The 22,331-nt window shown below is 60.3% G+C and overlaps 2 protein-coding genes across 6 annotated transcripts in view; both read left to right on the top strand.

The window, feature by feature from the left end:
- TBC1D10A (TBC1 domain family member 10A) overlaps positions 1-15,648 on the top strand; it is a 30,886-nt gene extending 15,238 nt beyond the window's left edge. Inside the window, exons 2-9 of one of the 2 annotated variants that reach the window (XM_008274706.5) lie at positions 5,189-5,288; positions 9,054-9,161; positions 12,365-12,471; positions 13,095-13,209; positions 13,299-13,364; positions 13,647-13,836; positions 13,927-14,081; positions 14,815-15,648. In XM_008274706.5, the coding sequence (XP_008272928.3) occupies positions 5,189-5,288; positions 9,054-9,161; positions 12,365-12,471; positions 13,095-13,209; positions 13,299-13,364; positions 13,647-13,836; positions 13,927-14,081; positions 14,815-15,279 (1,306 nt within the window). In that variant the 3' untranslated portion in view covers positions 15,280-15,648. Of the gene's footprint in view, positions 1-5,188; positions 5,289-5,997; positions 6,223-9,053; positions 9,162-12,364; positions 12,472-13,094; positions 13,210-13,298; positions 13,365-13,646; positions 13,837-13,926; positions 14,082-14,814 lie in introns of those variants that run through there. The other variant, XM_089322942.1, reaches the window with a different exon arrangement.
- A 2,258-nt stretch (positions 15,649-17,906) lies between these two features.
- Positions 17,907-21,950, top strand: CASTOR1 (cytosolic arginine sensor for mTORC1 subunit 1). Of its 4 annotated transcripts, none has more exons than XR_016227039.1 (9): positions 17,907-18,194; positions 18,627-18,697; positions 19,611-19,798; positions 19,885-19,950; positions 20,217-20,340; positions 20,730-20,843; positions 20,966-21,048; positions 21,142-21,236; positions 21,336-21,950. XR_016227039.1 is itself a non-coding variant. In XM_051826686.3 (9 exons), exons 1-9 carry the CDS (start codon positions 18,082-18,084, stop codon positions 21,402-21,404), a joined length of 990 nt encoding a protein of 329 aa, XP_051682646.2. In that variant the 5' UTR covers positions 17,907-18,081; the 3' UTR covers positions 21,405-21,950. The 4 variants fall into 4 exon arrangements, 2 of the variants coding, with proteins under 2 accessions (XP_051682646.2, XP_051682645.2); XM_051826686.3 differs by having other exon boundaries at positions 19,885-20,017; XM_051826685.3 differs by having other exon boundaries at positions 19,885-20,017; positions 20,214-20,340.
- The last annotated feature ends 381 nt before the right edge of the window (positions 21,951-22,331 follow it).

The following is a 22,331-nucleotide window of genomic DNA, read 5'->3' as shown; positions in this document are numbered from 1 at the left end:
AGAAGAAAAGAAAGAAAGAGGAAATAGAATAATAAATATAAAATTGAACTGAAAATATCAGAGTGCCTACATATATATAGGGACAACTTGTTTCATAAAACAAACTTTCAGTTGTGTGTTGCATAAACTCAATAGGAAATATATTTCTTATTGTGTGTCTCAGTTTGAAACATGTGAGAAATAGTATTCTAATCCAAGGTGAAGGCCTTTAGTTGAACAGCTCTTGAGATCTGGGTAGGCAGGTGTGTACACTGTGGGCTTAGCCTGGGGAGGTAGAGAGTGGTGCATGGGTCAAGAGTGTGGGCAATGGAATCAGGCAGGCCTAGATTGGAGTCCCAGGTCTGCCTTTGTAGCTACATGGTCTTTAGCTAGGCCCTTCACCTTACTGAGTCTGGGCTTGTACTGTGAAAAGGGGAGAATGATTTTAGGGTATGATTTTTATGAAATGCTCATGTCATAAACATATGTGAAATGTTGAGAAGGAATTTGCTAAATAATAGATGTGTAACAGGTAACTGTTATTGCTGGGTCTATTATTCTAATCTTTTAAAAATTTATTTGAAATGCAGAGTGTCAGAGAAAGGAGGCAGAGAGAGAGAGAGACCTTCCATCTGCTGGTTCACTTCCCAAATGTCTGCAACAGCTGAGTCCCGGCCAGGCTGAAGCCAGGAGCCAGGAACTCCATCTGGGTCTCCATGTGGGTGACAGAGGCTCAAGCACTTGGACCATGATCTACTGCTTCCCAGTTGTATTAGCAGGGAGCTGGATGAGAAGCAAAGGAGCTGGGACTTGAACCAGCAATCTGATATGGGATGCAAATACCCCAAGAGGCAGCTTAACCACTGTTGGCATAATACCTGCCCCTGGTTCTAATTTTTAATGTTGTACTGGGTTCTGAAGGGTTGCTGTGGCTTGATGGGGGGAGAAGAAAGGGCATTCCAGGTAAGGATGGGTGGATGACAAGGGAATAAGTGTGGGTGTGCTTGATATGAGAGGGGTCTGGGAATTGTATGGCCTCTGAGGGTGTTGAGATTATAGCTAAAAGATACTGGGAAAGTCTGGACATAGCATGAGGAAGAATGTTTTAGCAGTAGAAACGGCTCAACAGTAGAGTGGCCTCAAGCAGATACAATGAGATCTCATCCCTGGAGGAGTTCCAGCAGAGACTGGGCCCCGAGAGATTGTTCTCATTAAGCTCTGAGACCACCCCAGGCCACCTAAAGAAAGGGGTTTTGGGGGCCAGCTCTGTGGCATAGCAGGTAAAGACACAGCCTGCGATACCAGCATCCCATATGGGCGCTAGTTCAAGTCCTCTTCTGATTCAGCTCCCTGCTAATTCGCCTGGGAAAGCAGTAGAGGATGACCCAAGTGCTTCAGCCCTGCACCCATGTAGGAGACCTGGAAGAGGCTCCTGGCTCCTAGCTTTGGACTGGCAAGCTGATTGTAGCCATCTGGGGGGGGGGGTGTGTGAACCCCAGATAGAAGATCAGTCTCTCTCTCTCTCTTTCCTGAAAATAAATAAATAAGTAAATAAATGGGGCAATGGGGCTGACCTTGTGGTGTAACAGGTAAAGCTACCACCTGCAATGCCAGCATACCATATGGGCACCAGTTCAGGTCCCAGCTGCTCCACTTCTAGTCCGGCTTCCTATAATGCACTTGGGAAAGCAGCAGAAGATGGCCCAAGAGCTTGGGCCCCTGCAGCCACATGGGAGACCCAGAAGAAGCTCCTGGTTCCTGCCTTTGACCTGGCCCAGCCCAGGCAGTTGTGGCCATTTGGGGAATGAACCAGTGGATGAAAGATTTCTCTCTGTCTCTCCCCTTTTCTCTGTAACTCTGCCTTTCAAGCAAATAAATAAATATTTTAAAAGAAAGTTTTAGGCCGGCCCCGTGGCTCAATAGGCTAATCCTCCGCCTTGCAGCGCCGGCACCCCAGGTTCTAGTCCCAGTTGAGGCGCCAGATTCTGTCCCGGTTGCCCCTCTTCCAGGCCAGCTCTCTGCTGTGGCCCGGGAGTGCAGTGGAGGATGGCCCAAGTCCTTGGGCCCTGCACCCACATGGGAGACCAGGAAAAGCACCTGGCTCCTGACTTCGGATCAGCGTGATGCGCTGGCCGCAGCGCACCGGCTGCAGCGGCCATTGGAGGGTGAACCAACGGCAAAGGAAGACCTTTCTCTCTGTCTCTCTCTCTCTCATTGTCCACTCTGCCTGTCAAAAAAAAAAAAAAGTTTTAGATGTAAAAAAATAAAAAAAAGAAAGGGTTGGGTTTTTTTTAAGATTTATTTATTTTTTTGAAAGTCAGAGTTACAGAGAGAGAGAGAGAGAGAGAGAGGATTTCCATCCATTGGTTCACTCCCCAATTGGCCGCAATGGCCGGAGCTGTGCCGATGCAAAGCCAGGAGCTTCTTCTGGGTCTCCCACATGGGTGCAGGGACCCAAGGACTTGGTCCATCTTCTACTGCTTTCCCAGGCCATAGCAGAGAGCTGGATCGGAAGTGGAGCAGCTGGGACTAGAACCGGCACCCATATGGAATGCTGGCACTGCAGAAGGCGGCTTTACCCACTATGCCACAGCACTGGCCCCAAGAAGGGGGTTTTCTAGAGAGCATGTAAGGCTCAGATGAGGCATCGCCCAGAGGCCATTTGGTCCCGTGTACTGGGTCAGCTTCTCTCCCACTAGTGACCAGCTCATGCCTTTGTCAGGAGGAAGTCACCCTAGAGCCTCTACACCATCACATGGTGCAGGGACCCCGGACCCCAACTTCATCTCACAGACCCTTCCTGAGCATCCTTTGACAATATCACATTTGGGTGGGCATTTGGAACAGCAGTTAAGATGCCACTTGTACCACATATTGGAGTGCCTGGGTTCAAGTCCCACTCCTGCTTCCTGCCAGTATACACCCTGGGAGCAGCAGGTGATGGTTCAGTACCTGGGTCCGGCCACCCATGTGGGAAGCCTAGAATGAGTTCTGGGCTCCTGGTGTTGGCATGACCTTGCCCTGGCTATTGGGGACATTTGAGTAGTGAACCAACAAATGGAAGATTTCTTCTGCCTCTTTTTCTCACTTTGTGTCTTTCTGCCTTGAAAATAAAATAAAAATTTTTTTAAACTCAAACTAGATCTTTTGATTGACGTGTTCATTAAAAGCAGCAGATTTTTGTTTCTAGGATGATCTTGCCAAATCAATGGTGTAATTTAAAATCAGTGGTGTCTTAGAATCCAGGAAGTATGGTCGTTTGTTTTGTACCCTATTGAAATTCTGGTTTGAGGTTTGGCACTGAGGCTTTGAAACTGCCAAAGCTGTTATCTGACATCAGTTAAAAAAAAAAAAACTCTCAACCTAGCATGTTCCTCGGTATGTCTGCACCTGGGAGAACTGGTGTCAGCCAGGCACTGCAGTTAGATTTTTACCAGAGCCAGACCCAGGACTTACTCACATAGGAATTCTTGATAAACTGGTCATCTCAAATGAAGGCCCTGCCATCTCCGAGCCTCAGTTTCCTCATCTGCGCCACGGGAGGATTGGCTCAAATATTATCTACAGCCAGAGCTTCCTGTTGACTCAATGTGGGCACCTTTTCCTTCAGTTAGCAAGGAGGCTGTCCCCTGACTTGTCGCAGAAGCAAGTGCATTGTGGGTCAGGGAAGGCGTAATGACAGGGGGACCGAGGGCCTTGGGTTTCTGCCCCCTGGATGTTTGGGGTTGCCTGGAAATGCACGTCCCTTTGTAAATTACCAGGCCGAAAACTTGGGCTCAGCTTTTCTCTTATCAGGGAGAAAAAGGAAGGGAGTGTCCTTGAGCCTCTCCACAGTGGCTCTAGGTGAGAGAGGAGCAGCAGCTCCAGGGGGTGATTGTGTCAGCATGAGGAGGGGGCCACTCAGCCCACGCTGACTCTTAGGCCTGGACAGTTCCCCTGATAGAGTGCCATGAAAAAGACAACCTGCTTTGCCGTGTCTTCAGGCCTTTGCTCTGCCAGGGCCCCTCCCTCTGCTTTCCAACCAGTACGTTTCCTTCCGGCAGCAAGAGAATCAGACTCAGGCCTGGGCCAAGGCCCAGCCCCACCACGTCCTGTTCCCGAGAGCGCCTCTGTGCCGCCCTCAGTGCCTCCGGCCCCCGCGCTCCTTTCTGGGAAGTTGGGCAGGACCGACTGCCGGCTCTGGACAGGGATCTGACCGGGAGCGGAGTCCAGGTTTTTTCACCAATTTTGACTCAACAAGATAACCCTCCCTGGGTATCTTACCCCTCTGAGCTTGTGCTTCCTTATCTGTCATTCTATTATTACTGTCAACCACCCTTTTTAAAATTAAAACACACACACAAAGCACGAAGAAGAAACATAAAAAGGTCTGTTGGAGCACCCTCTGGCTAAGCCGGGAATTCTCACCCCAGCCTGCCTCTGCCTGCTTTGGTGCTGGTCTGCCCGCCTGGGGTGAGTGCTGATGCCAAGACATTTTTCCCACACTCTGCGCCCACCAGAATGTCAACTCCATGAGGGTCAAGACTTTGTTTTGGTCACAGGAATGCAGCCCCACCACCACCCCTCCAGAGGCCCTGACCCTAGAACAATGCCAGCACAGTGTGCAAATTGCCCAGTCAGTGGATATTGTACAAATATGTACAAGCGGTGGCGTCTGATGGGGCTTTGAAGTGTGTGTAGGATTTCAATAGGTAGAGACAGTTTGGGGCGCATTCTGGCAAAGGGTCTGGCATGAGTAAAAGTGGCAAGGCAGGAAAGGCCCGAGGCATAACTGGGGAACTCTGCGTAAGTAGTCTGGCTCTAGCGAAGAGGTGAGCATGTTGTTTCTGTACTTGTTGGACTAGTTTTCGTGTCCAACTCCGCACCTTGCACACAGGCCCTCCCAAGAAGCTTATTTACCTAGGCAGACCCAGGGCAGGAATGGGTTGCTTTGCTTTTGTGCACAAACACAGACACTCTGCCTCTGCCCCAGAGAGGCATGGTGACCTTGGCCCCTCGACACACTGAGGGAGTAGGCACTTGAACTTCGTGTCTGTCTGGTCTGTGACCTCCAGGGAGGGGAAGCGTTCCTGTCATGTACACGAGGGTGTTTGTGAGTCCCAGAGGGAGCACAGCGGCAGTGCAGGGCTAAGCAGGCTGATGTCTAAGACCAGAGCCAGGGCCTTTGCTTCTCTTGGTGCATCTGACAGTCCTGCCTTCTGCTCCACAGGCTGGAGGAGGTCCCCCTGGAGGTGCTGAGGCAGAGGGAGTCCAAGTGGCTGGACATGCTCAACAACTGGGACAAATGGATGGCCAAGAAGCACAAAAAGGTGAGAGGCCTGGCCTCGGGCCTCGGGCCTCGGCTGGGAGGTGGCAGCCTGCAGAGGGGAGGAGGAGGGGAGGGAGGGGAACTTCACCAGCTTAGGAGACAGGGGCTTGCCTTAGGTGTCCTCCAGCGGCCGGCTAGAGGGCAGGGGGAAGGTTGGGATCTTGAGGACCCAAGTGAAGGCTGGGCCCTCACAGATGACATCAGATTCATGCAGGACTTGGTCCTGGGGCTAAACTTCAAAGCTGCTGTAGCCAACAGCTGTTATGGGCAGCTTTCCTGTAGCCCTCCTGGGAGAAGGCCAGAGTGCTGCCCATCACCCGTTAGCAGATGTGTGTGAGCATTTGCAGTGTGCGTAATCCTCACTGCACGCAGGTGAGGGCAGCGATGCTGAGGCCCCTCTGGAGGGATGGCCTGCAGAATCAAGAGCAGGGTAACTTTAGCACCTGCTCTCTTCACCACCACAGCAAGGGGCCTTCGCACCCGCTACACTACTTTGGTGACTTCCCTCTTGGCTCCTGGCGAAAGCAAAACAAAGCAAAGTTAGAACACAGTTTCCTGAGAGTCTGATGAAAGTGAAAACACCCAGTAGTCCTTCCTAGTCAGGCTGTCTATAAGCACTCGCCCTCTCACCCCATGAGAGCATGCTTGCCTCGACTCATAAGCTGTGTGGCCATGTTCTGGGTCACCCTTGGCAGAGTGCACTTACTGCCTGGACTGTGGAGGCCTGTCCATCGTCTCCCACTCGGGGTATCTCTGCGCTAGATCCCAGTCCACAGAGTGCACCCTTGGGCCCCGTCGTCAGCTGGGGCCAAATGCCCTGGTCTGGTCCAGACTGGCACACCTGGTGGCAAGTTCAAGACCCAGGTCAGGTAATGGCTTGGCCCAGCCCTGTTCTCTTCCTCCCTCCATGACTTTGCCTCGACGTGCAGCTGTGGGTAAGTCACTCACTCTCCATCCTCAGTTTCCCTCAAGTGCAAGTGATAATCCTGTTACAAGGCTCCCATGAGGTGGTGACCACAGGTCCTTCCTAGACTTGAAAGCCCTGGGCTGTGGGAGGAGGGGCTCACCCAGGCCTGGGCTCTTTCCTGCTGTCTAGGTGGGATTTGGGGCACTCAGTGTCTGCTTCTTAGAAAAACCTTCATCTCTGTCTCCTCTCTCTCTCTCTTAAGGCAGTTGTTCTTCAGCCGCTTCCTGCCTGGGTCTGAGGTCTGTTTTCCTGCCCTTTCACCCTCTCTGACTCAGCCTGGCTGAAGCTTGCTCTCTAGCTATTTGTCGTGCTGACTGGTGGTTGACAGGGCCTGTGGCTCTGTCCTTCTAGCCCCGGCCTACCTTGCAAATGGGGACTCCAGAGGGGTGCCTTGGGCGCTCTTGGCAGGGTGGCTGGCAGCACCTCCTCTTCCCCATCCTCCCCTGGCACTGTGGTGAGAGCCCAAGGGCGAAGGCGGCCCCTGCCCAGCGGAGGCCTCCCCAGGCGCACTGCAGTCCACGCGGCCCGGGACTGCGGAGGGCACTCTCCAGCAGCCTCTGCTCTGGCCACACCACGCACTGCCCTGCCAGCTCGTCCTGCCTGGCCGTGGAGGCTTGGGCTCCACTGGACGTCAGGGCTCAGATGCCGTACCTGTTTCAGAGTCGGAGTGTGGCCCAGACCCCACACTTCGCCTGGACTCCCTGGTCCTGCTGGGAGGGGGGCCTTCCTACCCCTCTCAGCTGCGTCCAGGACAGAAATCGGGGCCTGCCGAGAGGCAGGGCTGCGGCTGGAATGCTGTGTTCCTGTAGGGCCCTGCCCTGCCCAGGTTTGGCAGGCGAGGGTGCGGCTGCACTCAGCTATCATCAGAGACCTCCATTCCCAAGGCGTTGCCTCAGCGAATTCCTCTGTGCTTTTGGGGAGCACTTTCTCCCACTTCCTGCTGGCTGACCCTCACCTTTGTGCTGAGGACGCTGGAGGCCGGAGCAGGAAAGACCGGCTGCACTCCCGGCTCTCAGTCCGCAGTTCCCTGGCCCTGGGCCTGCGGCGAGGACAGGGCCTCTGGGGATCCAGTGGACGAGAGTGTCCCAGGCTCTATGGAGCTGCCAGTCAAGTATAGGGGAGCTGTGCTGATGGGGGTGCTCGTGCCAAGCCTGGCCCTAGGGGAAGCTTGGAGGGCTTGTGTCTGGGCTGTACCAAGCGCCTTTGCCAAAGCCTGCCCAGAGTGGCTTCCTGCAGGTAACCCTTGTCCCATAGCAGCAGGAAACAGTCCCCAGACCCTGGGGCAGTTCCCTTCTGCTGCCCCCTCTCTCCCTCCTTTCCAGGCAGCTCGGCTTCTGCGACAGCCCCTGCTGCTGTCCCCCAACTGCCCTTAGCCTGCTGCCTGGCCCCTTCCTGGTTCTTGACTGTCTCTGCCCCTTGGAAACTTTGCTCTTGTTTGCACTGTTCATCAGGAAGGCCAGCCTTCTGTGCTCCCCGCTGACGGCTTCCAGTGGGACTGCTGGAGGGGGTTTCCAGGTGAGGGGAAGTTAGGCATAAACTGAGGCCCTGGGCCTCTGTGTGGGCATCTCCCAGGGACGCAGGGTAGAGAAGCCTTCACTTGCTGGACACAGACCCCGCGCTCAGCACTTCCCCTCTTCTTAGTGGAACCCTTTCAGCGGGGCTGCAGAGAAGTAGGTCTTATCATCCCGACCTGATCTTGCAGTTAAGAGACGTGCTTGGCCTGAGGTCAGCACTGGATTCGAGCCCGTGATGAGGTGTTCTCCTCATGCTTTGAGAACCCAGCTCCTTGATCCCAGGCCAGACTGCTCAGTGCAGGAGCCCTGGGAGTGTCTCTGGCCACCGCCTGCCATCCCACGGGCCTTCCATGGGAGTGGTGCCGAGGCACCTCCGGGACCAGCCAGGGCGGGGCAGCTGCCTTCAGAGCCTCATTCTGTTCCCAAGCCCAGGGGAGCCCACCTGCCCACTCATCTCTGCGATGCCGGCACAGTGGGAACATACGGGGCTGGCTCCCTCCGGCCGGTGCAGTACGGTCAGAGAAGTAGTTGGGTCTCGGTGTGACCTTAATTTTTCCCACTCTATACCTCCTTTTCCGCATTCATAGTTTTCCCATTCATAAAAGATGATTGTCTCAACCTGGGTTTTGGTAGTGGAAGATGTTTTCTAGTAAGAACAGCTAGCCCAAATGGGCTACCGCAGCACGTCCTCCCTCGCTTTGCCCATTCAGTGAGTGGCAGGGGAGACCTGGGCCATCTGAGCAAGGTCTGGGGTCAGGACGGCCGCCTGTGCTCCAGGCTGGTGATCTTGGGAGCTCAGGGTCAAGGAGAAGAGGAGAGAAGAGAAGGAATTTTTGAAACCTCTGTTGAGATTTCTCCTCTCCAGTACACAGCTGCTGAAACCAACCCTCCCACTCCCCATGAAAGTGACTAGGTCACCCCGTGCAGTTCCTTCCCTGGTGATAAACCATGGGGTTGCCCCAATCTGTATGGTTCCCTTTTGATTTAGAAACCAGGTATGGGGCGGGGTCTGCAATTCTGTCAGAGACCTCAGGGCTGCCTGTGTTGTCACTGGACCAGGGGATAGACTCTACCCTCACCTGGGGGCAGCGTGTCTAATTGCAGTCACTCCTCTGCCCCCCAACACAGGATCTGCATTGTAGCAACAATGAGACAGTCCTCCTTTCTTCCCCTCTCTGCTCTTGCTGAAATGCTCGCTGAAGGCCCGCCCAGACCTGGCAGAGGGGCCAGGCGGGGGGCGCTGCTGGGGTGGGTGCGCGGGCACAGCTGTCCTTTTGACTTTCAGATCCGCTTGCGGTGCCAGAAGGGCATCCCACCTTCTCTGCGGGGCCGTGCGTGGCAGTACCTGTCAGGAGGCAAGGTGAAGCTACAGCAGAACCCAGGAAAGTTTGACGTGAGTCTCCCTGCCTTTGAGCCCTTCCTTCCGTATCTTCCCCGACAGCAATCCACGTGCTCATCTGGCCCTCGGCAGGATGAGCCATCGGCGGAACCTCCAGTCACGTGCCTGACTGCGCAGGCCCCGGCGGCCCAGAGCGGCCCAGATCAGGACGTGTAGCTCCTGGAGGCTCTGCTTTTCTGAGGCTTCAGCCCTCAGCAGACAGACCGCAGTGGGATGGACAGATGCTAACGCCGTTCCAACTCTCTCCGGGCACTCAGGTCCGCTTTCTTGGGCTCAGAAGCTGCCTCCCGGCTCGGTCATCAGGAGGAGCAGTCATCACTTCCCTGGCTGCCTTGGGCCTGCTCTGGGCCTCTGGGGGCTTGCCCAGCAGGACCTCAGGACCCTCAGCACTTCCTGGCTTCCCATCCTCTGCTCTTTGTCCCACCTCAGCCAAACTCAGCCCTACACAGTCCCCCGTATGGGGTCATCAGCTCTGGGGGTGTCAAACCCGTGTCCTCAAGGGGTCAGAAGCCACTCTGTGGCCAGAGAGGATTCCTTGTACAGTCCCGCCTCCCTCTGGCCCCATGGCATGCAGGAGAACAGTGCCTCCCCTGGGAAGCTGTGGGTTACCTACAGCTTACCTGGCCTGAGGCATCAGGGTTCTCCCAGGTCCTTGGGACTGGTGACAGGCAGACAGTGTGACAGAGCTGCCAGCCACCAACTCTTTGTTGACATACTTCATGCCTCAGTGAGCACTCCTGTCCTGCCAAACTTGTTCTCTGAGAGAGGTGAGTGGGGGCAGGGCAGCTCTGTTTATCCCAGTGAGCACCCATACCAGGCCCCACCAGAGTGGCCTTCAGACTCTGGAGTGGTCTCCCATCACTTCAGTCCAAGGGGCTGCATCCTGGGAGAACAGGAGGCTCACAGGTGGGAGCCCCACTCCAGTCCAGAGCCCCGGGATGAATGCCAGGGTGGGCGGGCCAGCCAGCCTCCTGGTGGCACAGCAAGCAGTCCACAGAGTATGATGCAGAGTGCAGAGCTGGGGCTGGCAGGTTACTGATGTGAGGAGGCACTTCTCAGTGCTCTGAGGCGGAGTGGAAGCTCCCTGCGGCTGTCGTGGGGCTGCGCACACACCAGGTCAGGCTTTGCCTGTGGGTGACCCAGAGGAAACAGATGGGGGTGAGCAGCTGCCATGGCTGTGTGAGCCAAGGGAGGGGCTGTGGTGGTAGCACATACCTGGTCCTGTGCTTCCCCCGCCATTAACCCACAGCCTGGTGGCTGACCCCATCTCAGCAGTCTGGCCAACTGCAGTGTCTGGTGGCTCCCTCTCCTCCACCTCTTGCTATTTCTAACTCTTCCTTGGACACACAGAACCTTCCTGCCTTTGTTGCCTGGTTCTCTTTGGCACCCCGTCATCAGGCACCTGCGCCTCTCAGGCTACAGAGGCTGCAGGCCCAGACAGTGACTGCAGTAGCAGTGGGTCTGCCAGAGCCCGCACCCAGCTCTTTCTCCCCGGGCACCCCACAGCCGCCCCCTGTCCTTTCTCAGCAGCCCTGTATGCGGTCAGGCACCTTGAGCTGCTGAGGGACCTAGAAATGACTTCTGGGGTTTTGAAGTCCCTATCTCATGGGAACCACAGAGAGAATTTGTGAGACCCACTTGCCCTTTCTTTTTTTGAACGATGTATTTATTTCTGTATTTGAAAGGCAGAGTGAAACAGAGAAGGAGAGACCAAGAGAGAAACCTTCCATCTGCTGGTTTATTCCCCAAGTGGCTGTTAACAGTCAGCAGCCAGGTCTGGGCCAGGCCAAAGCCAGGAGCCAGGAACTCCATCTGGATCTCCAAGTGTTGGAGACCGAAGCACTTGGCCCATCTTCTGCCACCTTCCCAACTGGATGGGAAATGGAGGTGCTGGGACTTGAACCCACATGTAGCAGCTTAACCCGCTGTGCCAGGAAGCCGGTCCCCCTCCTCCCCTTTCTGACAAAAGCAAACCTGAATTGTGTTCACACAGCAGCTAGGGTTGCACGGGAGACACACTGGCTCCTATCTTGAGTTGGGGGTGGGTGGGGGGCTTCAGGGGATGCACACCTGTCAACCTTCCCTCTGCCTACTCTCCTATTCCTGGCACCCTCAGTTCTTTAGTTTAATGCTGGGCCCTTCCTGCTCCCCCACTGAGGGGCATAAGGGGGCAAGGGGCTTGTATGAGGACACCTGCCAGCCAGGGCCAGGGCCTGGTCTGTTCTCGCTCGGTGTGTTTGCTGGGCCTCCCTCCCCAGGACCTGTCCTCAGGCCCCTTGTTCTTTCTTCCCTGGTCTGCCTTCTTTTTTAAAAAACACTTCAGTCCTGGGCATGCAGTTCAGTTCTGACACATGACAGAGCCCCACGTCACCACCATGCCAGTCAGGAGGGAGAGCCTTCCAATGACCAAGGAACGGTTTTGTTTTTTTGTAATAGCATTGTTGTTGTCGTAAAGGTACACATGCTAAAATGTTCCCGGAAGTTCAAAGAAAAGGAGCTTTGTTGAAGCCCCAGCACCCGGAGAAGCAGCTGAGGTTAATGGTTTGACAGATGTTGTGTCCTCCCCGACGGCGCTCTGGGCGGGTCACACACGGACACACACACCCCTTCCTGAGGCGGTGACGCCACCAGCGCAGAGGCAGGCAGCACAGGAGCTGGGATTGACGACGCTGGATCAGACCTGGCTCTCGTCCCAGCTCCACCATTTTTTCTAGCTACAAGGCCATGGGCAAGTGACTTTTCTTTGACCCCCCCGTTTCCTCATCTGTGAACAGGGTATAACAATAGGACCTGTCTTTCGGAGTGAGTGGGGCCCACAGGTGCTCCCTGCCTAGCACCTGGCTCAGAGTGGCAGCTAATGCTTGGATAAGCAGCTTTCCTTCTTACAGATGGGACATCCTGTGTGCGCCCGAGTCCTACCTGAAGTGCCTGGAGGCTATTTCCAGCCGCACCTAGGATGAGCACTCTGCCCACACAGGGCTTCCCAGAGCCAGGACCACGCTGTCTGGGTTCCAGGGCCCCGTCCTCCCTGCCCCTGCCCAGCCTTTCCTGTTCTCAGGCAGGCCCAGTCCTGTGTTGGAATCGGGTGGGCACTCCCAGGAGTAGGCTCTTCTGGTACCTGAGACGGTGGTACCTGGCACGAATGCCCTCTTCTGCTTTCCCCGGCCCCTAATGTGTACCCTTACCCTTGCTTCTAGGAGCTGGACATGTCCCCTGGGGACCCCAAGTGGCTGGATGTGATTGAACGTGACCTGCACCGGCAGTTCCCTTTCCATGAGATGTTTGTGTCCCGGGGGGGCCACGGGTGAGCCGCGGGCCTGTGGGCTGGGAGGTGACCCTGGGCCTGTCCTCCGGGGGCAAGGAAGTCTGGCAGGGCTCAGAAGCCGCGTGCCCAGCACTCCATTGTTAGCGTTTCCCTCCTTTGGTTTGAGTCTGAGGGATGCCCTCAGCCGCTTCTTTGACCTCTGCGGCTGCTTTCATCATTGACTTCTGAGCGCTAGAGCTGGCTCAGCCTGGCCCTCCCCTGGAAGCAGGCTTCATCAGAAAGGGCAGGGGGAGCTGAGAGGGTGGGAGGCTTGCAGGAGGAGAGATGAGGCAGGCAAGGGGACCAAGACAGACAGCTGGGGCAAAGCTGGCCTGGCTGAGGGGCGTGGCTGCCATGTAAGGGTCCCCCCACTCACAGGCCTCAGTACCTCCTTAGCCTGTGTCTGGCTGGCATCCTGCCCTGGCCTGGCTCCAGCCCCGCTCTCTTTGAGCCTGTGCCCTCCCTGTCACGTGGGAGCCCCTCACTGGTCACTTGAGGGTCCGTGTCCCACACTGGATACCGACCCCTTGGTGACAAGGGGAAGGCCGGATTCTGGGGCAGGTCTGGAGCAGCGGGCATCAGAGTCACGCCTGTCATTGCTGCCCTGCTTGGCCTCACTGTAGCCAGCAGGACCTGTTCCGCGTGCTGAAGGCCTACACGCTCTATCGGCCAGAGGAGGGCTACTGCCAGGCCCAGGCACCCATCGCTGCTGTCCTGCTCATGCACATGCCGGCTGAGGTGAGTGCCACCAAGCCCTGGGCGGGCAGGCGGGTGGGCGGGCAGGCAGGCGGGCAGCAAGGCCTTGCTCACGTCTCTCTCCCCCGCAGCAAGCCTTCTGGTGCCTGGTACAGATCTGTGAGAAGTACCTGCCCGGTTACTACAGTGAGAAGCTGGTGAGTGCTTGTCTGGCCTGGTGCCTGCTGCAACCTGGAGGCCTCCACTGCCCACTAGGCCTCTGCACGGGCCCAGGCCATGACCCCTGCCTGGAGCGCCGTCTCTCCTATCTGAGCTTTCCTCGGCCCTGACCAGCGGGCCCCTCGAGCCCACGCTCACGGAGTGACCCTGTGCCTGCCATGGCCCTGTCACCCCCTTGCCCCCACCTCTGCTCACGGGGCCTGGTGGTGGCCACCCCCACAGGCCACAGTCATGGCCCCGTGGCTTCTGTGTCGTGCCAGGAAGCGATCCAGCTGGACGGAGAAATCCTGTTCTCGCTGCTGCAGAAGGTGTCGCCGGTGGCCCACAAGCACCTGAGCCGCCAGAAGATCGACCCTCTGCTCTACATGACCGAGTGGTTCATGTGCGCCTTCGCCCGCACCCTGCCCTGGAGCTCCGTGCTTCGCGTCTGGGACATGTTCTTCTGCGAAGGTACCAGGCTGGGCTCCGGGGCCTCCAGCTTCAGAGAAGCCCCCTGAAGGCCCCCTTGCACTTACCACCTGCCCCCCCCTCCCCATGCAGGAGTCAAGATCATCTTCCGGGTCGGGCTGGTGCTGCTGAAACACGCACTGGGCTCCCCTGAGAAGCTCAAAGCCTGCCAGGGCCAGTACGAGACGATCGAGCGACTGCGGAGCCTCAGCCCCAAGATCATGCAGGAGGCCTTCCTGGTCCAGGAGGTGCGGCCCACCACTGGGAAGGGGACTTTGTAACTCTGCCCCACCCCCACCCCGTGCCAAGCCCACTGCTCGGCAGCCCAGGACAGTGTGGGTGGAGGCCTGGCTTGGCGGGGCATCCCTGTCTGACCCCTTGGGAGTCAGGAGGAGCTGCAGCCCCTAGCCCCCCTCCCTGTCCTACACTCAAGGCCACGGCTCTCTTCCTTTTTACTTCCTGTCTCTCAGGGCTGTAATGCGGTGGTGACACATGAGTGGCCAGCCTCTCTGGGGTGTGGTGAGGGCCAGACTGGGAACAGGGCTGAGGCCAGTGTTGGGGGCACAAAAGCAGAACACTAGCCCATCTCTGCACCTGGCTTCTCCAACGGCGGCCACAGGCCAAGGCATTATCCCCCCTTCACACAGGAGGAAGCGCAGGCCCGTGACGCCGCCAGCCAGAAAGCAGCAGGGCTGGAGCTCGAGCCCGCGTGGCCAGGCTGCTCTGGGAAGCTGTGGGGGGCGGTGGACACAGTGGCCGAGAGCAGGTTTTACCCCGGCTGGGCCTTACCCCTCCTGGACTCTGAGCTCACCTGGCACTCAGCCCTGGGACTTGTGCTCACAGCTTGGGACCAGACCCCATCCTTCCTGGTGTCAGTCTTTAGGGCTAGCAGGTGCCGAGGGAGCGTGGGAGCCCGGGCTGAGGGGCAGAAAGGGAAGGTCCTTCTTCCTGGTGCCCACCTGTCCTTCACTGCCCCCACAGATAGTGGAGCTGCCCGTGACCGAGCGCCAGATTGAGCGGGAGCACCTCATTCAGCTGCGGCGCTGGCAAGAAACCCGGGGTGAGCTTCAGTGCCGCTCCCCGCCCCGGCTGCACGGCGCCAAGGCCATCCTGGATGCAGAGCCCGGTCCCCGGCCCGCCCTGCAGCCTTCGCCATCCATCCGTCTGCCTCCGGACGCCCCCCTCCCCGGCTCCAAAGCCAAGCCCAAGCCACCCAAGGAGACCCAGAAGGAGCAGCGGAAGCGGACAAAGGCGAGTGGGCAGCTGGACAAGCCCCCAGCCCCAAATCAAGCCGCTGCGGGAGATGCACGTCCCCCACAGGATGCACCCCCAAAGGATCTGGCCCCACAGGAGCCAGCCCCCCAGGACTTGGCTCCCCAGGATTCAACACATCACCGCTCCCAGGAGAGCCTGACATCCCAGGAGAGTGAAGACACCTACTTGTAACCCCGGCAGCTCCGGCCTCCGGGGCGGGGTCTCCATACTGCTACACGGTTCACGGACGGACACTCCAGGGCCTGCCCACCCTCCTAGGGACCAGCCTCCTGGCCGCTGCACTGGGATAGAGTCTGGCAGGCCCAGCACAGATTCTGCCTGAGCCTCCTTATTTATTTTCTCTAGAGTTGGAGCTCGGGCTGGCCCAGCCAGTGCAGGCCAAAGCTAGGGCCAAGTGGGTGGGGCCCCACTCAGCCCCGCCTCCTGGGGGGGTTGCTCCCAGGGCTAGGGCTCTGCCGTGAGGGGAGAGGGTGGGGTGCTCTTTGTGTAAAATAGAAACATGGTTTTGTACAAAACAGAAATAAACAGCTTGTGTAGAGAGCTGGTGTGCAGCTGGGGGCTGGGAAAGGGGTGCCGCTCTGGCTCTCAGCATCCTCTCCACACCCTGCAGAGCCCCCCAGCTGGGCCCCCCAGCCCAGCACCAGAGACGCCAAGTCCAGGAGCAGCCTTGCCCCATCCCTGCGGCCCCTCCTCCACCGAGACTGGAACCTGGTGCTGGGCAAAGCAGCGGGTGTGCCCCAGGCCTGGTCCCTGACTACCTCCCAGGGGGAGCAGGCTCTCTGAGGGGGGCTGCAGGATCTTCCTCCTCCAGGCCTGGCCGGGACACCCCTCAGGCCCTGACCAGCTTCCAAATGCCCATTCTGGGTCACGGGCCGACACCAGGGCTGGGGCCCCTGAGTATCCTCACCCGTTCAGCCCAGGCCTCCCGCCCTCGGAGGCGGCGGGGAGAAGTCTGGGTGCTGGTCACTAGCCCTCACCGCGTGCCCGTGTGCCCGGCTGGGCTGGCTCTGTCAGCGGCTCATCAGGTAGCTCTGTGGTCGCCCACTTCTTAGAGCTGACGGGGAAGAAAGCAACTCCCCTGGAGAGGGGCGCCAACCTGGGTTACATCCTGAGCCCCTCAGCTCCTTCTCCCGGCCACCATCCCAGGCCCGGTGGTCACCCCTTGATGACTGGCAAGAGCCAGGACGGCGTGTCCCAGGGAGCGCCCCCCACCCCACCCCACTGCTGAGGAAGCGGCTTTCCCAGTCAAACAATAGCCACTGTTCCTGGCAGGGGCCCAGGCAGGGTTAGACATGGCAGGGGAGGGAGGGGCAGAGCCTCGCCGGGAGCTTGCAGGCATCTCCAGGGCCTGGAACATCTTGTCCCAGCCAAGCTGGGGATACTGAGGCCCAGGCAGGCCACCCACTTCCTGCCCCCTGCCCCCAGCCCCTGCTGTTTCCCACTCTAACTGCACCTGCCATTGATGAGCCGGGCCCAGTCTTTGAGAAACACCCCTCCTTCCCTGGTCCTCCAGGGGACAGGCAGCTGCTCTGTTGTCCACAGGAACCCAGAAGGCCAGGCAGGAGGCTTATCCATCTGCCTACAGTGCAGGCGCTGAGCGGGCAGGCGGCTTGCTCAGGCCTGCCCAGCCACCCTGAGGCCTGCCTCAACCTACTCGGTTCAAAGCCTCAAAGCAGAGGCCTGCAGATGATTTGGCCAGATAAGGGCCCCCTGGAGCGTGCCCTGCCCTGCTATGAAGCCCACCCTGGGCTTGCTGATGCCTGCTCAGCCTGCGGGGTCTTCTTAGACCTGCGGAGGCCGGGTAAGATCTAGAGTGTCTGCCAGTGCTGGCGGGGGGGAGGGGGCAGGGGGCTGGAGGCCTTGGGCCTGAAGCAGCTTAGATGGGGGTCCCAGGGGCCACAGGCTTCAGGAAGGCCCGAGCAGGCTCAAGGCTCTGGCCTGAAGTCGCTCTGGCACACGCCATGCACCCCTAGAGTGTGGCCCTGGGCCTTCCCGGCCCACACACCTAAAGCCCTTACCCCACCGTGGGTGGCTCAGGCACAGCCGGCCAGGACGCCCCTGGCCTCTCTGCCCCTGGTAGGGAGCCTCCTACTCTGAAGTCGGCTGAGAGCAACAAGTGAGGCCACCTGGGTTTCACCCGGTCAGCCCACGACGAGGTCGGGAGGTGTGGGGCCATATGGACACGGGTTTGAGTCCCCGCTGCCACCGTGGCCATGTGGGGTGTGAACCAGCAGATAGACATCTCCGTCCCTCTCCCTCCCTGTGACTCTGCCTTCCAAACATAAATAAAATCTTTAAAAATAAAGTGGGGAAGGGTATGTACCAAAACCAATCCCAGGAAGCCCCGGCTGTGGGGGACAAGGGGCTTCGGACACAGCCGCCCAGCCCGCTGCCCCGGCGTCCCCGCGCCTGCCGAACCGTGAGCAGACGGCACCGGGGCACGGCCGGGAACCCAGCACGGGGCCCGCCAGGACCGACGGCACACTGGCCCGCTGCCCCGCCACGCCCCTGCGGCCCGAGGGCAGCGTGCTGACCCCGCTGGCGGAGCTCCGCTTCGTCCCAGGCATAAAAACCACGTGCGGGCCTCAAGGCCAGAAACCGCCCCACCCACGTCCCCCCGCGCAGCGGAATGGGCGGGGCCGGGGGCGGGGCCGGGGTGGAGCCAGGCGGCGATCCCAGCCGGAGCCAACGCGGCGCGGCCGTCGGGGCGGGGCTTGCCGTGTCGGAGGCGGCGGGGCGGAGCCGCGGCGGGGAGGCGTGGCCATCCCGGATAGGCCGCGCGGCCCTCAGGGCGCGGCAGTCAAGGATCCGGACTCCGGGCCCGACGCCCGGCGGGGCGGGCCCGGGGCGTAGTTGGCGGCGTGGTCGCTGGCGCGCCGCGGCTCCTTTAAGCGCAGGGCACCACCCCTGCCGCCCCGCCTCCCGCTAGGCCTGGGTCGGGTGGACGGCGGGGTCGGGTCCACGCGATCCCCGATGGAGTTGCGCATCCTGGAGCACCGGGTGCGGGTGCTGAGCCTCGCCCGCCCCGGGCTCTGGCTCTACACGCACCCGCTCATCAAGCTGCTCTTCCTGTCCCACCGCAGCCGGTGCGTGCCCGGGCTCGGGGGTCCGGCCGCGGAGGACGAGGGCGACCCGAGACCGGGGGGCCGTGGCTGGGGAAGGCGCTCCCTCTCCGGCCGCCATCTGGCCCGGGCCTGCCCTCCCCGGGACCGCCGCCTATCCGGCCCGGCGAGGGCCCCTGTCCCAGGGCCTGTCCGGGCGCAGACAGCCCCAGCGAGGGCAGACAGTGCTGGACCCTGGCCCGCGGAGCCACCCCAGAGGGGCACGGGTCCGCCTCGGGCCGCTCCTGTCCTGCGGGGATGGAGGAGCCGGGGGCTCTCGGGGAGGCGGCCCCCTCCCCAGTGCCTTGGGGAGGAAACTTCAGCTTGGCGGAGGAGGGTACTCCTGGCCCCAGGACCGGGCCAAGGCGGGCCCCCTGCACTCCTGGCTGAGAATGCTTCCCGCCCGCCCCCAACCAGGTGCAAGTTTTTCAGCCTGACCGAGACGCCCGAGGACTACACGCTCATGGTGGACGACGAGGGCTTTAAAGGTGGGGGCTGCCCTGGGGAGGGGGCTGCGCTGGAGAGGGCGGGGCTGGACGCTGCAGGCTTCTCGCCAGATGCCGGGCTCTGATGTCCCAGGAGCTGCGGCCTTTTTCAAGGCTGATGGACCTGGGTTCAGGTCCTACTGCTCCACTCCCTGCCCCGTGAGCAACTGGCTGCCCCTCTCTGAGCTCCGTTCGCTGTATGAAAAGGGTGTAGACAGGGTTCTTCTGACCTAGGGGGATTTCTCCTCCGAGGCCTCTGCAGACTGTGTGTGAGGGAGGGGCCCCCGGCGGTCTTGGGCCTGCAGCAGGGTTGGGGTTCCCGGCGCTGTTGGAACCCCCGTGGGCGTTATATTTCCTTCCGAGTTTTATCGCCCACGTTCGGACCCGGCTGCTCAGGGAACTCTGGGAATCTGAGGGTGGCGGAAGGAATGCTAGAGCGTGTGGGCATCCCAGGGCAGGGCCCCCCTACCCCCCAGCTCAGGACTGAAAGCCAATCCTGGTCCCTGCCTGGCCCTGGAGCTGACTCTGGCTCCTGCAGTCCTGGCCGGTGTTCATCGGCCTGGGATCTCAGGCCAGCCAAGTGGGGCTTGGCCCCTGCCCCGGGTCTCTCCGAAAGGCCTTAGTTTACCTGTTTGTGCTGCAGGAAACCCTGGGTCTTGCCAAAAGGGGGCCAACCTGATCTGCTGGCGCCCCCTGGTGGTGCCACGTGGTGTAATGCCTCTTGGCCAATAGAGAGGAGTCCCGTGGAGCCCATTTCGGGGATGAGGAAACTCTCAAGTCGCTAGCCCCAGTGTCCCACAGCAAGTAAACGGCGAATCTGAGTTTGGGTCCAGATCTGAGCCTGGAGCTCTGGGCTTGCTGCGAAATTTCAGGCCCCAGCAGGCAGCCCTGACCAGGCACGTGCCCCCGCCCACAGAGCTGCCCCCTTCCGAGTTTCTGCAAGTGGCTGAGGCCACGTGGCTGGTGCTGAACGTGTCGTCTTCCAGCGGGGCGGCGGTGCAGGCCGCCGGGGTCACCAAGATCGCCCGCTCCGTCATCGCACCGCTGGCCGAGCATCACGTGTCCGTGCTGATGCTGTCCACCTACCAGACGGACTTCATCCTGGTGAGTCTCCCGCGGGGGCGTGGCGTGGCAGAGCAAGGGCGCCCGGGCCGGCACCCACTTGATGTGCCCGTCTGCCCGTGGCCCAGGTGCGGGAGCAGGACCTGTCCGTGGTGATCCACACGCTGGCCCAGGAGTTCGCCATTTACCGTGAGGTGGGCGGGGAAGCTGTGCCTGTTGTCAGGGACGATTCCAGCAACGGCTTCCCCCGCGCCCAGCATGGTGAGGGCTGCCCCCGGACACCCATACTGGAGCGGGGCCTGCCTTGTCCCACTGGGGCCCTGCAGGTGGGTCTGTGCACCTGCACCCCGACACTGACCCTGAGGAGCTGGGAGCTGACCGGGGCCGGTCCCTCCCTGATTGACCACCAGGGGGCGCGCTTGCTCCAGACACTGGTCACTGGCTGCCCTGTCTCCAGCAGGGCCCAGCCCCACGGTGCATCCCATCCAGAGCCCCCAGAACCGCTTCTGTGTCCTCACCTTGGACCCCGAGACGCTGCCGGCCATCGCCATCACCCTCATCGATGTCCTCTTCTACTCCCACAGGTGAGCCCTGTGTGCCCCTGTTTTCCACCCCCAACACCTTCCTCCATTGGTTCTGGGGGTCCACCCTGCCCTGTGTCCTGGGGGGGGGGGTTCCCGGCCCCCTGGGGTGCCCGTGGGCCCTCCGCCGATGCTCGGGGAAGCGCCGTCTCCACTGGCATTGCAGAGCGGCTCCCGAGCCAAACCCTGGCCAGGCCCTCTCTGCCAGGGTCCTGCAGGGCCCCACCCACAGCTACAGGAAGTCAGGCCCTTGGGCAGTGGAGCAGCGATGAGCGGTCCTGGCCCAGCACCACCCCTGCCAGTCCCTTCCCAGGGGGGCTGGAGGCTGCTGGGGAGCAGAAGGAGCGGGCTGGGGGCCCCTCAGAGCCCCTCACCCAGCTGGCCCTCCCCAGCACGCCCAAGGAGCCGGCCTCGGGTTCCCTGGAGTCCAGCTCCATCCCGTTCTTTGCCTTCTCCCTCATCGAGGGCTACATTTCTATTGTCATGGACGCCGAGACACAGAAAAAGTACGTGACCGCCCCCCCCCGCCCCCACCCCAGCCGGGGCCGCAGGCCTCACCAGAGGGAAGAGGTGGGACCTGCCCCGGGGACTTGGCTCAGACACAGCCCAGCTGCCCTGCCTTTCCCAGGTTCCCCAGCGACCTGCTGCTGACCAGCTCCTCCGGGGAGCTGTGGAGGATGGTGCGCATCGGCGGGCAGCCGCTGGGCTTTGGTGAGGGCCGCTGCCCAGGCTGGGGGTGGGGTGGGGCTGGGGTGGGGGCGGGCGGCCGGGGTGAGCCACTCCGGGCCCTCTTGCAACCCTCAGATGAGTGTGGCATCGTGGCCCAGATTGCTGGGCCCCTGGCGGCCGCCGACATCTCTGCCTACTACATCAGCACCTTCAATTTCGACCACGCCCTGGTGAGTGCCCCCGGCTGAGTGCGGGGTGGGGGGGGGTTGGGGGGGCAGGGCAGCTCTGGCCAGTGCTGACCCCCCTCCCTCCCGTCCACCTGCCTGCAGGTGCCAGAGGACGGAATTAGCAACGTCATCGAGGTGCTGCAGCGGCGGCAGGAGGGCCTGGCCCCATGAGGCCCCGCGGCGGCGAGGGGGGGGACCAGAGCTGGCTTCCTACCCCTCCCTCAGGCTCCCCCCACTCCCGGGAGTTGGGGAGGTTCCAAAGACTTCTCTAAGCTATTTCTTCAAGCTCTGGGATGAGCGCCCCCACCCCGTTCCTGCTAGGGGGCCCCTCATCCTGCTGTCCGTATGTATAAGCTGTGCCCAGGCACGCCAGCCCACACGTGGACACGTGTGCGTGCCCACGAGTGGAGTGGGCAGGTGGCAGTGGGAACACGGTGCTCGGGGGATCCGCCCCTCAACCCAGCCCTGCCTGTGCTGCCCTGGTCTTTGCACAGTCCCCGCCTGAGGCCTGAGCCAAGCCCCTCGCTGCCCTCCCGGGGCCGGCTGCCCCCCTGGGCGGGGCTTTGGTGTCCGTTCCTGCCTCTGGCTGGGATGCCTTCCCCGGCCAGGCAGCTTCTAGCAGTGCCTAACCCCTTCCAGGGCTTCCAAGAAAGTCTTTTTTACATTTATCGCTTTTTTTTTTTTTTAAATCTACAGTTAATAAAGGACTTGGCGGTGCCTGGGCTGGGCTTCTGTTCTTGGTTGGGTCTGACCTGGCCGGGCTGAGCCAGGGTCACGTAACTCCCACCAGGGGGCGCTGTCTGCCTCTGAGATGGGGGGTGCCTCTTCCTTGGTCCCTTGCTGCTTCCAGGAACAGCCCAGGAAGCTGTGGACCCCTGGGCAGAAACTGCCGGGGCGCCCCCTCCCTGCCGCGTGGGTGTGGCCAGGAGACCCCTCAAGGAAGGCACCAGAGGCACCTTTCCCCGCCCCGCCGCCTGCTTTCTTGGGGGCCTCGCCTGTGTTCTGAAAGTCGGCCCAGCCCTCCGTCAGTTCTTCCTGCCCTGGGTCTCTCCGGGCCTGGGTTTTCCTGCCACAGGGGCCGCCTGTGATGCACACTGG

Source organism: Oryctolagus cuniculus, chromosome 21 (genome assembly GCF_051225735.1).
Source record: "Oryctolagus cuniculus isolate XC-2025 breed Fujian yellow rabbit chromosome 21, ASM5122573v1, whole genome shotgun sequence".
Classification (NCBI taxonomy): Eukaryota; Metazoa; Chordata; class Mammalia; order Lagomorpha; family Leporidae; genus Oryctolagus; species Oryctolagus cuniculus.
This window is presented reverse-complemented; position numbering and strand designations above follow the sequence as displayed.